Source organism: Leptinotarsa decemlineata, unplaced genomic scaffold (genome assembly GCF_025532065.1).
Source record: "Leptinotarsa decemlineata unplaced genomic scaffold, Ldec_3_MD MMD2_tig00026316_RagTag_RagTag, whole genome shotgun sequence".
In the NCBI taxonomy this organism is placed as follows: Eukaryota; Metazoa; Arthropoda; class Insecta; order Coleoptera; family Chrysomelidae; genus Leptinotarsa; species Leptinotarsa decemlineata.
In genome coordinates this window covers 3001408-3017666 of record NW_027412685.1, presented here as the reverse complement: position 1 = coordinate 3017666, position 16259 = coordinate 3001408, and the positions used below count along the sequence as shown (strand labels likewise).

At 32.3% G+C, this 16259-nt stretch overlaps 1 protein-coding gene across 1 annotated transcript in view; it reads left to right on the top strand.

Moving 5' to 3' along the window:
• Positions 1–8722, top strand: part of Ube4B (Ubiquitination factor E4B) — a 30700-nt gene extending 21978 nt beyond the window's left edge. Inside the window, exons 10-12 of the mRNA XM_074181846.1 lie at positions 2644–2821; positions 5051–5372; positions 7941–8722. Coding sequence (XP_074037947.1) covers positions 2644–2821; positions 5051–5372; positions 7941–8002 — 562 coding nt within the window. The 3' untranslated portion in view covers positions 8003–8722. The remainder of the gene's footprint in view (positions 1–2643; positions 2822–5050; positions 5373–7940) is intronic.
• The last annotated feature ends 7537 nt before the right edge of the window (positions 8723–16259 follow it).

The following is a 16259-nucleotide window of genomic DNA, read 5'->3' as shown; positions in this document are numbered from 1 at the left end:
TTATAAAATATTGTTTCAGTTTTAAATTTACTTTTGATAAATTTTGTATGAGCTTTATTTTTTGAGTTATATGTAATGAACGGTTGATAGTTTTTCATTTTGGTTGTGCAAAGTAGTCCATAAATATCGAAGAGTGACACTATGGCTGCATTCAATGTTTCGGTGGGGATATTTAAATGTATTGAGTTTATATGATTTCAATAGATTTTAAAGTTTGAGTACGTTCAAATTTCATTGTACAGTACACCATTTGGTGATCTGTATTACTGTTCATGTCATGTGTATCATTGAATTCAACATAAATTTTGTCGCCAACACATGTAACAATGATACACATGTAACGATCAATAGACAAAATGGTTTAGACTTTCGCGGGTGAGGTTTTCAGTGTCACTATGTCAAACTCGAAAAATAGTGACACTAACGATCAATAGATTTATGTTATTACCACCATCAGAATAACCAACTGCGTTTCAAAATAAATTTGTGTAACTTGGCTTAGTTTTGCCACCTTTCAGAGCTGTCTGCCACATCGTTTGTAGATATGTTCTCTCTTCCTTTCTATTGAAGTTCTCTTGGTGTTTATGTATTTCAATGGCTTCTAAATACATTCCTGTTGAATAATGATTCGACGTTGATAGGCCCTCGAAAAGGATCTTGTGTTCCCCATCTGACAAAGCATGTTCAGCAACTGCAGACTTCTCAATCTGTCTCAATCGGCTACTCCACTTGTGCTCGACTAGTCTGGTACCAATACTTCTTTTTGTCTGACTGATATAAACTTTACCACAGTTACAAGGAATCCTGTAAACTCTCGCTGATTTGAGTGGATCTCTGCTGTTTTTTGCTGATCTCAGATACTCAGATATTTTCTTCATTGGTTTGAAGACAATGTTAATTTTCCTCTTCTTTAAAATTTTTCCGATTCGGTTGGTGACACCTTCTATGTATGGCAGATGGACAGTGCCTTGAGATTTCTCTTCACTGGTGTTCCTCTTCTTTTCCCTGCCATGGAAGATCACAGCAAAACCAGGAAACCAACCAAAATAATCAGATTGTAATCGGGAATCGCTTACAAATAGTCTGGGTATTACAGGTCTAACAGTATCTTCAAGACTCTGATAATAACATTTTTTTTGATGTCTAACCGTATCTTCAAGACTCTGATAATAACAATTTTTTTTTGAGAACAAAGTTTTTGACATCATTGAAATTGGGAATAATTGATCTTATATTGATATGGCATAAACTGATACTTAGTTTTTTTATTTACTCTCACGAGGAATGTCGTTCACATAATGAATATATATGTTTTGCTCATCGATTTTTCCTATTGAAATCTATTTCTCGCCATATTTTCTGTGAGTATTTTTATTGTCTTCTCGTTTGTTCCGTGGATATGGAACATTTCTCAGTTTCTTTTTGTTCTTGAGTATTACAAGGGAGTTATCTTGTGACAAATATTGAACTTTTTAAGGGGCTGGTTTATTATTTTGAGGTCTACCTTGTCTTTTTCATGTTTTCTCTAGGGACAGTAGGGACCATTGTTTTTACACTTTTCAAATCATCACTTATTTCATCAAATTTATAATAATTGAATTTTTTCCTCTTATCCTTCAGCTCTTTCATAGATTAACGTTTCAGTGTCTTAATTTTTTGTTTTTCTATTTTCTTGTTTCCTTCATTAATTGTTTAATTTCCTCTTGCGGTGACGTTACGACAACCTGTAATTTTTCAATCACATTGCATCCTGTACACTTCCATAAACAACCACTCATGTTAATTGTGATCTCATATTAGGTTTTAATTGTGTTTGAAAAAACTCTGCACAATAACTGTACTTGTATACCTGGAGATCTTCATAAACAATCCTTTGTTAAAACACATACTGACGTAGATGCTGAGGTTCGTTTCATGCAAAAGCTTTACATTTGTGAAAGAGGAGATATATTTATAAAAACATATTTTTGAAAATTCACTTTTTTTCAAGAATAGCTGGTAAATTATCAACTGCTGCTATTCTGCCTGATTTTTAAAAAATAAATTTAGTCATTTGTAGAAGTTACAAAATAGAAGAATGATGTTTATTCTAAAATATGCAAAATATACACCAATCAATGAATCATTATCTTTGTAGTGGTATTTATTCATGAGGTAATGTCTCTATATTTCTTACTTTAATCAAATGGTAACCTATAACTATGGAATGGGAAAATATTGTTTGTTTCTTAAGTTTTCTATGAAATGATTATTATTTGGTGTAATATATACGTGTCTTCAGTAAAATCAAATCTTGTAAAAATTTGCAATTTTCTGTAATAAATGGAATATTTGCCCATATAATTTCTACTACAACTATGGAACCTGACGGCTTATCTTCATTGTCAAAGAACAATTTACTAGAATTTTGTACTGTGTAGCACACAACAAGTTAACTTTGAAATATATTTTGACATATCCTAAAAAATTGTTGTATCTGTGGTGGAAGAGCATCCTGCTCGATTTTATGAAAGTTAATAATGATACTATATATAATAATTCCATATTTCAAGCAAGTTACAGATCATCTAAGTATGAGGTGATCTCAAGATATTTCACTCCTGTTGAAGTCATCGATATCAAAGAAAACTTTTTTCTCCTCAGGTTGGCTTCAATGCTGAATTTCAACTTGCAGCAACTGTGCGGTAAAAAGTGCAATGACTTGAAGGTTAGAAATCCCGATAAATATGGTTGGGAACCTAGGAGGTTACTCAGTCAACTTGTAGATATTTACTTACATTTGGATTGTGATAAGTTTGCTGAAGCTCTTGCAGGAGATGAGGTTCGTATAAAATTATTTTATATTTTCAAGTATCTAAGTCTACGAAAAAAGAGAAGTTTATTAATTACTAACAGGTTTAGACATTTCGAACACTCTTGACTACAGTTTTTGCAATATCATCTTTTTTCTATCGTTATAAAAATTATTTGAAATTAAATTTTGTCAGCATTGTTACGTATAAACATCTAACTCTAGAATAGAGTTGGAACAGAATAGAGTTGCTGAAGCTCTTACAGGAGGTGAGGTTTGTATAAAATTATTTTACATTTTGTAAAGTATCTAAGTCCACGAAACTAACAGGTTCAGGCAGCCTGAACAGTCTACTGCAATTTTTGCAAAATACTTTTTTCTATCGTTTTAAAAACTATTTTGAAATTTAATTTCACTATCATTTGTACATATAAACATCTAACTATATAATAGAGTTGGGTTTGAATTCACACTACTATAAAGGCATTACTCAGAATTTGTTTAGTCATTATTCTGATGCCTGAAGATGCTATTGTATAGGGGAACACATGTCGCAGTTTTGTAAAATGTCGAGTGGAATTTTCACGTTGAAGTGTTTTTTAGGTATGCATAGAATAGTTGTTTAATGCACCAGATACTAATTTTTTCTTTTTAAAAACGTAGAACATTCTTTTGACACAATTCTGTTCAGGATTGATCAGAACAGATGAACATATTTAGATTGTGAGGCGGAGATATATAAAAATATAGTCATTTGTTCCTATTTATAATTGATAAATTATATTTATCAAGAATATTTATAAAAATATTTCATGAATTCCAATTTACAACTCCCATTGCAAACCAAATTAGTGTTCTATATAAAAAAAATTGATGATACTTTTGTACAAATCAATAATACGAACATTTTTAAATAAAAAGGGCTATATTTTTTAGGAGAGATTAGTTTTTTATGAACGTTTTCTACTGTATGAGTTATTTATTTTCTGTCACAGTGAGATAATAATCATGTTGTAATTACAAATAGTTTTTGAATCTATGCATTACAGATATATAAAAATCTGTAACCTTGAAATAAAAAAAATTGCTGGTGGGAATTTCATCAAGGACTTCGGGTACAGTTTGATATGACCAAACAAAATGTGTGAGAGAAATAACCGAAATTTTTTATTCGTTTGAAATCCCTATTGATGCCATTATGTATGGAATATAACATCGTTCAAATGTACGCCATAGGTTATTGTCTGGGTGGAGCGCATGAATCAGGCTGCATTTGACCGATGGCATGGGTTATGTTGGCTTTGAGGACCGCTGTGGTTTGTGGCTTATTCGCATACACCTGCGACTGAAAAAACCTCACAAGAAAGATCTTACATCACCTCCACGTGGCATGAGGTGTGGCACGGGGCGCCGTCATGTTGAAACCACATGTTGTTGGTGTCCAGATCATCCAATTCAGGCCAAAAGAAGTTGATAATCATCGACTATAGTGGTAGTCATCGGCAGTGATTGCCTGGCCAACGTTCTCAAAGAAATATGGACCGGTTATGCCGCCAGCCCAAAATTCACACCAAACAGTGACTTTTTCGGGATACATTGCTCTTAGATCTCACGTGGATTGGTATCGTCACAAATTCGACATTTTTTTGTTCACATACTAATTCATCCAGAAATGGGACTCAATGCTGGAGATGATTTTTTGATGAAAATTAGGATCAATTGCTAAATGCCCCTGAACCCATTCAGCGAACACCTGTCATTGTCTATGGTCGTTTACCTTCAGTTCCTGGGCCAGTTGACTTTTGTGCAGGTGCAGGCTCAAGTCAAGACGCAAAATTTGCCAAGTTGTGGTCTGTACGTTGCCCGAACAGAACACCCATTTTGATAAAACAATTTTATTATTTGCATGATGATTTGCAAAACCGACTGAATAAATGACAACTAATTTGACAGATGTAGCTTCAACAAGATGGTTGTTATCAATTATCAAAGTTCAGAAGTCCCTGTTTGAAGACCCTATCTAAGCTTCCATATAGTCCTCCTAGAACTAAATCTTGGATCCATCCTTAGTAAAATGTACATTTCTCAATCTGAAATTAAATTAGAAAAATAAGGCTTTTTTAATGTCTTAGAAATAATTAAATGGTGATAATTTGTAATTAAACCCTAACCCAATCAATACTATAGTTGATAATCAGGTGGATTATCAAATCGCTCATAAAGTATATACAGTATCTTAAACTTTGTTGAATTTTTCAGAGATCTTTCAGAAAACAGCTCTTTGAGGATGCATCTGCTCGATTAGAGCGAATTTCAATAAAAACACCAGTTCAGCTGGAACAGTTCAAAGCTTTATTTTTGAAAGCTTTCCAAATTGTGGAAAACAACCAGAAATCTGAGGATTGGTTGGCGGATGCGCCTGACGAATTTAAAGATCCCCTAATGGACACTTTAATGACTGACCCTGTACTTCTGCCAAGCGGTCAAATAATGGAAAGATCTGTGATCATGAGACATTTATTGAATAGCAATACAGATCCGTTCAATAGACAGGTTCTCACTGAGGATATGTTGATTCCAGGTAAGAATATTTTATGGTGTGTGAATTATTCTTAATGTTATACTTTTTATAATCTGAATATAATCGGAAGAGAATATATATTTGTCATTTCTCAGAATTTTAGACCTGCATTTATTTTGAGTGAAAAACAAAAATTGGTTTTATCTTTCACAGCGCTTATATTACTGGCCAGCTTCTGAATTCCAAAATTCAATTAGATCGGTTACAGAAAAATAGTTTTTACAGGGTTTACAAATCCTCTCAGCCCAATACTCAACTCAACTATAAAATCTCATTCAATAACCACATAGATGCTGTTTGCAAAAAACTAAACAACACACTCAAGTCAAATTTTCCTAGGCTAATTTATATTATGCACTGGTATATAGCACCATTAGCTGCAACATCATTGTCTGGAGAAGGTCCATAGTCTTCATAATGCAGAAAAAGTATATTAGAATGATATTTGATTCAGGCTACAGACAATTTTAGATATTCCTTGTCTATTGGTGAACCGTTTTCATAGATAGATAAATGAATGCTTTATTCACCTTCAAATACAAATTTCTGTTACAGAAACTACATAATTTGCGTATTCCAAAAACACTTTATTGTGAGATTTTCACTAAATTGTTTTACAAAAACGCAACACGTGTTTCGCCATACAATGGCTTCATCTGACGTGTCTTTCACGTTGAAAGACACGCCAGATGAAGCCATTGTATGGCGAAACACGTGTTGCGTTTTTGTAAAACAATTTAGTGAAAATCTCACAATAAAGTGTTTTTGGAATACGTTAGTTATGGATTTTCATCAAGTATCAGCCGATTCCATCATATACATAATTTGCATTAGGCAAATTATGTTGTGCAGTAGTGCATAAAATCTTAGGTGTCTAACATATTTTGTTGTCATATGAATAATTAAGAAATCTGACATATAAACAATTCACAAAGAAAAACACAGTATGTATTCAATTAAAATTATCAACCCATCATGAAAACCATCATTAATGTTAGTTTGTTCCCACAATAGGATTTCCAATCAATAAATAGGCTGTTTTATATTTTTGATAGAAAGTAGTATGTTTGGTGTTCTGTTCCTGTCACTTTGTTCTTTAGTAAACAACAAATATTCATTTCTGATTTTTTAAACATGAATTTGACAACCTGTAATATATTTAATTATATTCTTATTTATATTTATATGCAATATAGCTTTTGTTATATAGATAGAAGCAAGTGTTGGTACTGCCACTTCAATAAAAATATGGTTGCTATGTTTTTTAAATTCCACCTCTTTGATAACTTTCTAGACTTCAAGACAAAAATATCTCTGGATGATGAGATTGCACCCCATGTAAGAACCCCACAGATGCAGTGATCAGTACTTTTTGTTATACTTCTTTTCTCATAACTAATTCTGGCTAGTTTTCTACTGATATCTATTTGATGCTGCTTCCAGTTGAGACTCTTGATTCCTGAAAGTTTCACAGTATCATTTGATGTATGATTTTTTCCTGTGAAGTTTATTTATTGTGTTTCATCTATATACAAAAACAATTTATTTCCCCAAAATATTCCTCACTATTCGACAGTGTCTTCAAATCTTCAGAGTATATAGCTTGTTGTATCTGTTATATTTGGTAAAAATAGAATTACCTTCACGAACAGACAATATATGATGGTTCACGAAGGACATTTGTTCCATTTTAATAAATAAATCTAATCTAATCTTGTGGAGGGTTTACATCAAAACCATGAAAATATGGGCAAAAACAAAGGTGCATACGACAAACTTGTAGCTGTAGTTGAACATTCTTTGAATAATGAATATCATATCAAACTTGAGGCTACCCAAGTTTTGATAATTAAATCTGTAGTATAAAATGTCATAACACCAACTACGGTACACTGTCTCTAATCCTTCATAATTTGGTATCAAGACTGTTTGTTGCTCATTGGCCCCCTTTGAAAATTCACTTTGCTGGTTTTATAAAAATGTTAATTTCCAATATTTTCTTTTCACTTTACTTTTAATATGATTATAATTTGTTCACACATGGTTTAGGCTAAGGTATAAATACATTCTACAAAGCAACCCTCGAAATTCATGAACACAAAAAAAATTCAAAAGAGCAGCGAAAATCAAATGGTCTATAAATTTTGGCCATCTGCTTCAATCGATAACGAAAATAAACCATTAAGAGAGGCATTAAGAGGCTCATTATGAAAACCTTACCAGTAATTAACAAACAGGAAGTAATTGTGTGCCGACCCCAGAGATATAAATAAAAAATTAGAAAGAGAAAATCAGTAGTTGTACTGCTGGAGATACAAATCACCTGTTCGGTGAAAAACCTTGAGAAACACTTGAAATAAATGACAGTCATCAATCCTGAATAATGACAAATTTGATAGAATGAAAACCTTACTCAGATTAAAACTATTAATTTTTTCTTCAAGTTCAATTTATTATACATTTACTTTATTCAATATGTTGATTTTTCAATTTATAAACTATCAGTTACACAAAATTCATGAATATTTTTTTACGAATATATATAAAATCAATTACTTTCATTTGCAGCGGATGACCTGAAAGAAAGAATACGAATATGGAAAACAGAAAAGACGCCGAAATCAAACTAGATTTAGTTTTTATTAGAGTACTTTATTTTCAAAGTTTATTCAAATCTTATATTATGCAATTGTGATAATTGTGGAATATGATTCATTTTTGTACTTTTTCTATATTGTAATCATGAGATGAAAAAAAAACGTTCACGGATTTGTTCAAATTTAGAATAAATTAAGGCTGATGTAAAATATTCCCAGATCTCAACAAATCAATGATAATCGCGTTTATTAATAATTGCATTTTTCTTTTTTATTCAGAAACTGTCAGACTGGTAAAAATAATATTCATTGTATAATCATTGTGATTGTGCAAAATATTTTGAGTGCAATTTAATTTCTTCATGAAATGAAAATAAGAGAAATATCAAAACTTCTAAACCATAAAACTGTTTGTTAATAGAAATTATATATTTGGTGACCAAATTAGATTGCAACTTTAGCAAATGATGTTCATACATACCTTTTTTTTTTAATTTTTAGTCCATAAATTAAGTGTAATTGGATTAGTTTTGTAAATAGTTGACATTTAGTAAAAAAAAAAGTGAGATGTATATTAAGAACGTGATTCTGATTTCAATATTTTAAAAAAGATTTAGTGATGATTTGGTTATTTTATTGATTAATAGATTCCTTTGAATTGTGGTGAAACTTTTATATGAAATTCCTAGTTTAGAAATTTAGAAAATATTTTTTTTATATATATAAATATATAAATATGTTGTGTTTTCTTCATTCTCTTCTACATCGGTTTATATATTTACTCAACTATATGAATTTATTTATATATTTATTTATTTAGATGGAAAATAAAATCTCTTTTTCACCGAAAAATTATACAATACATACAAATTCAAGGTAACCTAACAATTCAATACAAGTCAATTGGTACTAGGCATGAAAAATTTGAAGAAAATTACTTTTTCAATTAAGCAAAGCTGATTCCTGTGAGTCAGTTCACCCTCAAAAGAATTTCTGAGCCGCATGAGTGCTGCTATTGGATTGGATGGAAATTCAAACAAAGCAAGGTTCCGAGTTGTTTTCATGGGAATTATGAATAACAAATCCGAACAGTTTAGATCACCTACCAAGATTTGGTGTAGCGAGATTTAAAATCATGAAAAGATTGTGTTATATTCGTAAGTATTTACTTGATCAAGAAGGGCGAAAGAGTGGTGTGATTCCAATCTATTATCATTCAACATCGACAAAACAAATGTGGTCATGTTTAGATGTAGCATAGAGGAAGTACACTTGAAAAATGTAAAAATTGAAAATTTGGAGAAAAACAAATTTTAGAGCTCTTCATTGATGAAAATCTAAAATTTGATTCCCATGTCGACCGATTTATGTAAAAGACTAGCAGCAAAATGTCATCCAGTGAGAGTTGTTGCAAGAGAGTTAGTCACTATTATCACAAAATCAGTTTATTTTGCACAAATTAAGTCGTATTTACGTTATGGAATTTGTTTCTGGGGAAATTGGGCAGAATTTTGTTTCAATATGGTATTCTCTCTACAAAAAAAATCCATCAGATATTTATGCAAGGCTAGCTACAGATTCATGCCTCCCTTTATTTGTGAAGCAAAAACTTCTGACCTTAGTATGTCGTTTTATTTTGGAAACAGTGTATCTTATCCACAAAAAATATAAAAATCAATTTAATACCATCTCAACTTATAGTACACATCATTACTTCATTTCCCTTTGAACACCTATTCTAGCCCTTAAACAAAATTCTATTATTTTCAATAACAAGAAGTTATTCAATCACCTTCCGATTAATTTAAGGCGAATATATAATGAAAATAAATTCAGGGAGAAAGTAAAAGAATTCCTTGTTGGGAGGCTCTATTATAGTGTGGACGATTTCTACCATGGCTCTATCGAGTAATTGGCGTGTAGCTTTGTGTAAACAAGTTATTGATATCAATATGAAATGGCTATCAATGTTCATTACGTAGCATTATATACTTACATTTACTCAAAATTCATATATTAATGTACTTAAATTTGTATCTGTTCAGTTGGGCTTAATATTGTTCTGTCCATATACTCTGCTCTTGTCTCTAAGCATTATTTTATAGTTTATATTTGTTAATTGTCCCATATACACGTTTTACTTCACCAGACTTTGCCAATAAGGTGTTCAAATCTTTGGTAATAAAGCATATTTTGATTTGATATTAATAGACGTTATATCACTGCTGCTGTCTTGCGATTTCTCTAAAGCCTTTGATTGCGTAAACCATGGTGTTTTGCTCAGAAAACTTCATTACTATGGGGAATTACTCTTGAATGGATTCAGTTGTATCTATCAGGCAGACTCTTCTCGAAGAATATATCAATTGACGAGTTACTTTTCATTAGAGAAGTTGAATAAATTTTAAGAAAATGTGATATTTCATACATTAATTTCAATAGTGAGACTCCTTATATATTCATTTTATATTTACCTTCATTATATTACTTTTTATACTTTGTTATTAGGCATTATGTGCCTGACATTGTTTTTTATTCAAAACATTGTCATTATTCTTAGCTTTGTCAATAAGATTATTCTTTAGACAATAAAGCATATTTATTATTATTATAAGTACCCTACAAAAATCCAAATTTGTATGCACAGATTTGTAAAAATCGATTCTGGGCCGATTCTATTTTATTTTCATGTACAGAATATTAAGGAGACCATATAGTTCAAGCATATTCTAGAATAGATGTAACATAGGTCAATATAATTCCTACTAATAAAACCCAGTAGTTATAGAGATTTGATTCATATGAGGAATAAAGTTCAGAGATTTGGCAAAGATAACACCTAGGTCACGATCCTCATCAATGCTTCTTATTAAATAATTGTTCAAAGAGTAACTTAACTCGATGGCCACTTTCTTTCTAGACAAAATCATACAATGACTTTTTTGTATATAAAGCGATTCTATTATCACATCAGAGTTACAACACATGAATATCCATCTGAAGTGTCCTGTAATCATGGGAATTGATTATTTCCTTGTAAAGATTAAGATCATTTGCAAATGACATAAAACTAGAGTATGAGGTCGGTTAAAAAAAAAAGGTTAATGTTCCAATTCTGCGGGCTACGTATATTTGATTAGAGATTTTTAAATTTTATTTATGTTGGTAATAATAATATTAATCCAAAAAGTTACAGACATAGGATAGACTACTCATCTCGAACATATTTTTACAGTTTCAGCTGTTTTGTTTGTTGGTGAGAGGCATAAAAGAAGTGTTTTGCGTGTTCAGCGATTTTCTACTATTGAGAAAAAATTATCAAAGAATTTGTATACAATTTTGGGGAAAAAAAACTTCAAATGTTGACAATGGCATACGGTGATTGTACTGTGAGTCAGTAAAATGTACAAATGGTACAAGCTTCTCACAGAATATCAAAAAGATGTGAATGAAGACAGACGCCCCAGCATATCAACAACTGATGAAAATGTTGAGAGAGAAAAAATTCTTATGTAGAATCGTCGAATCATTATTAGGAAAGTTTCTGAGGATGACAGCATATCGGTTGGTTCATGCCATGCAATTTTTCGCAAATTTTGGGCAAGTAGCTTGTGGCAGCAAAGTTTGTTCTAAAATTGCTGAATTTTGACCAAAGAAAACCGTCGCATGAGCATCGCTCAGAAATTGTTGAATAACGTCGACTATCCACATTTACTTAAAAGGGTCATAACTGGTGACGAATCATGGGTATATAGTTATGACATCGAAACCAAAGTCCAATCGTCCCAATGGAAGAGCCCAGGAGAGACAAAGCCAAGTTACATCAAATGGTAGTGCATCAGGATTTCCTACCACATGGTCGTACGGTAAATAAGGAGTATTATTTTGAAGTTATGTGCCGATTGCCAGAAGCAATACGAAGAAAACGGCCGGTATTATGGAAAAACAATTCATGGCTTTTGTATCACGATAATGCCCCTGCTCACTTGTCTTTGCTTGTTTGTTCGTAATTTTTTTGCCAAAAACAACACCATAATCATGCCTCATCCACCGTATTCACCAGATTGTCGAGTGACAACCTACTACAAGTACTGAAAAGAACGTCTCCAGATATATCCTTCTCCTGTGAAGAATGGTCCAGAAGCGAATATGCTTCAAGTTATAAGGTTAGCTTCCCATGTGAAGACGTGGACAAAGTCTACAATCCCTCCATTTGGCCAAAAGGGGCAGAAATTCGAAGATTCAAGTTCAGAAGAAATTTTCGGAAGTTGGCAAATACCGAACACTTAGCTAATAATGGTTTCTGTGACACTACGAAGAGTATGATCGACGTTAACTCTGAAAACACAGTGAGCATGTTTCACATGAATATTCAATATCTTTCAAATAAACTTCAAGAGCTGGAAATATTCCTAACGGATAATAAGTTCTCTGTTCTTTGCCTATCAGAATACTGGCAAACAGAGTTGAACATAAGGAGTTTGAAATTACCTTGTTATACATTTGCTACTCATTTTTGTAGGAAAAATATTAGATACGGGGGTGTTTCAATATATTTGAACTCTCATTTGAAATTTAAACTACTTAACACTGATAGCTAGACGCGCGAAGTAGACTCTGAATTTTGTGCAGTTGAGCTGATTGGTTTAAGGATTGTTGTTGTTACTCTCTACAGATCGCCCTCAGGCAATAAAGATATTTTCTTCACCAATTTAGAGCACCTACTAAATAATTTTGCGCTGTCAGATAAAAGGCTTGTTATTTTAGGTGATTTCAATATAGAATTCGCCGAGGACAATAGAGATTTACAAGAATTGGATATGTTGCTCAATTCTTTTGAAATAACAACCATCAGTGAACCCACTAGAATTACATCACAATGTCTTAACAAATGTTGATCACCAGTGTTATGAATCTGGGATCATAGAACCTTGCCTGTCAGACCATTCAGGTCAGTATTTTGTATACCTGAATACACCGGAAAGACTTTCTGGCGTTACCCTACAGAGATGTATCACAGACAAAGGGATTACGAAACTAAGAAAGAACTTATCAATAATAGATTGGACTATTTACTTTAAAAACAGAGACGTAAATTTCCTGCAAATTTTATGGTTGAGTCTTACTCAACTCAACTCTTACTTTGAAAACATATTTCCCTTGAAAAAAATTACTGAAAACGATAAACCTCCAGTATTGTGGTATAACAACTCGCTGAAAGAAATGAAAAAAAAACTAACTGAGATAAAATCCATTTGTAATATTAGCAGAGATAATCATCATTGGAATATCTATAAAAATATGAAATCTGACTATAAGAAACAATTAACAAAAGAGTGCAAATGATCGATTTATCGCTTCCTCGAATAACAAATCAAAAGCCTGTTGGCGAGTTGTGAACTATGAGAGGAACAAAAATAGACTCAACCAATTAGATATAGATATAACCCCAGATGATTTCAATAACTTTTTTATAAGAATAGCAGAAAATATAATAAACTCTTTACCGCAAATATCAGACTCTGAATTACTTCAATTCAAAAAATTTCCGGACCCCTCGAAGTCATTTTTTTTTCCACCAGTTACACCTCAAGAAGTACTGGATACTGTAAACTCTTTGAAAAATTCAAAATGCACAGATTTTTACAACCTAAACAGTAGAATATTAAAAGATACCATTGACATAATATTACTACCATTAACAGAGCTCATCAACTTAATTTTATTCACTGGTGTGTTTCCGGATGTATTCAAGTATGCAAAAGTTTTACCAATTCATAAGAAGGGTGACAAAGCACTTTCTGATAACTATCGTCCGATTTCGATAATTTGTACAAGTATTTTCAAAGATTCTAGAAAAGATAACTACTTCCATGATTCTCAATTTGGTTTTCGAAAAAACAACTCTACTATTCGTGCAGTGATGAGTGTTGTGAGAGATAAAGTCGAGGCAATGGACAAAGAACATCATGCATCAGTAATCCTATGTGATTTGTCGAACGCTTTCGACTGTGTCTCATGATATCCTTCTTCAGAAGCTGAGTTATTATGGAATGAGAGGAGTTGCTCTAAAGCTTTTTGAATCTTACCTAAAAAATTGCTATCAAGTTGTTGAAGTCAGCAATGAGAGGTCAGAATTAAAAAACTAACATACATGGTGTCCCACAGGGTTCGGTCCTTGGGCTGTTACTTTTTATCATTTACATTAATGATTTGCGCCAATTTCTATTGCCGGAAAAGTGTACTATGTTTGCTGATGATACTACCCTGATTACCTCTCACTATGACTCAGCAACTACCGATGTTATCACTGGCGTTAAGAAAAATCCAAATATTGGTTTCAGGCTAATAAGCTACAACTTAATAATAGTAAAACCCAGAATATAACATTTTCTACAAATAATTCTCTCATGGAGGACAATAACGTTAACAAATAACGGACTTGGCTGGAATTGTCATTGAACAACTTAGACATAAACTTTCTAGTACACTATTTTTACTTTGGCAATTGAAGAGATATGTTAATCATGATACACTGAAAAGTATCTACTTTGCACTTTTTTATGCTCATATGAGTAACGGTATCATAATGTGGGGTAACTCCTCAAAGTCACTGCAAATCTTTCGACAACAAAAAAAGGCCCAGAGAATAATTTTAAATTGTAATAGCAGAGAACATTGTCGTCCTTTATTTGTTCGCCTCAAAATTTTATCGCTACCTTCCTTATACATCTTACAGAAATACATAGACAAACAAGAAATTTGGTAACACAATCTCAAGTACATTCCTATGATACAAACCGATCAGATGATATCAGAACTCCCAGGTACAGGCTCCCAAAGAAATTCACCGCACTATCATGTGTATAATATATTACCATCTGATATCAAGACACTCAATATAATTTCCTTTCAAAAAAAAGATAAAAAGATTTCTTTTGCAGCACTGTTTCTATTCAGTGGTTGAGTTTAAAGAATATATGCAACATCCTGAAGTGCCTCTTTGAACACTCCTTTCAGATCCCATTCGCTCGACTCTATTTTCTCAGAAGTGCTCTTATGATGCACTGTTTGGAACCTTTGGTGTAGTAATGAATATTATTGGAGTTTAATCTCAACACCAAATCGTTATTTTTAACACCTCGATACGTGTTTCGATCACCAAGTGATCTGATAAGTGCTCTGATAAATATCATCACTATTTCATTTTTTATATCAGAATGTTCATAAATATACTCAACGTGGCAATCTTTATTTGTCGCTAGTATGTCCTTCTAGGTATTTTTAATATATCTTTATGTATTTTTAATCTGACTTGCTATAAATGTACTTTTGTATATAACATAGTTAAATAAATATCCTATTTTATTCTATTTGGTGCCCTGCGACGATTGAGGAGATAAATCCAAATCGCTGAGAGAACATATCAAACATATCACATATTGACATATGAAAAATTGCATATCAGAAGTGCTTCGAGGATTGGAAAAAACGAAGGCACAAGTGTATTTATATATGATGGGGACTACTTTGAAGGGAACAAAAGAGAGATTGATGAATAAATAAATATTTTTTGGGAAACAGTCTTTGTATTTTATTGTTATAGAAATAACGTACAATTTGAATAATAAATGACCCAAAATGTGATTCTTGTGGTACTCCTGATATGTCACTAATGGGACGAGATGTGAAATTCTTCAAAAGTACAATTTGTGTTCTATCAAGCAGCTAACTTTCTATCCACCATGTCAGATTTTCTGAAAACCCAAAATTATCTAATTTACATATCAACCTCGGTCGAAGGCCGATATTAAGTCATGCTGCTTCGCAGTGGCAGCGAAGATGCCCCTCTATGAGTTTCTCAAGCTACTTGGGTATGGCAGACAATGTAGAAAGTCCGCGATAGTTTTTTATATCTTATCTCGAGCCATTCTTAAATACAGGTGTGATGTAATAACAAGCCATTTTTTAGGAAACTTGGATGATGATAATAAGAGGTTGTATATTATCTGGAGCGGCACACTCAGTGTGAAATAACAACATTTTAGGAAATAAGATGAAATGTCATGAGGTCCAGAGCTCAGTTTATCTTTTGAATGACAAATGTCATTTAATATATCTCCAAGGTCAAGTGTTATTGCGCGGTGGTTATCTGCAGTGAATATTTTCGTTTTATTTTATGCAAGTTATGTGTCACTGTGATTACTCTCAAAATGATCTGCAAATAAATTTGCAGGAAGGCATTTTTAAGGCCTTTTGAATCTGAGAATTGAATCTGGCGAACAAGATT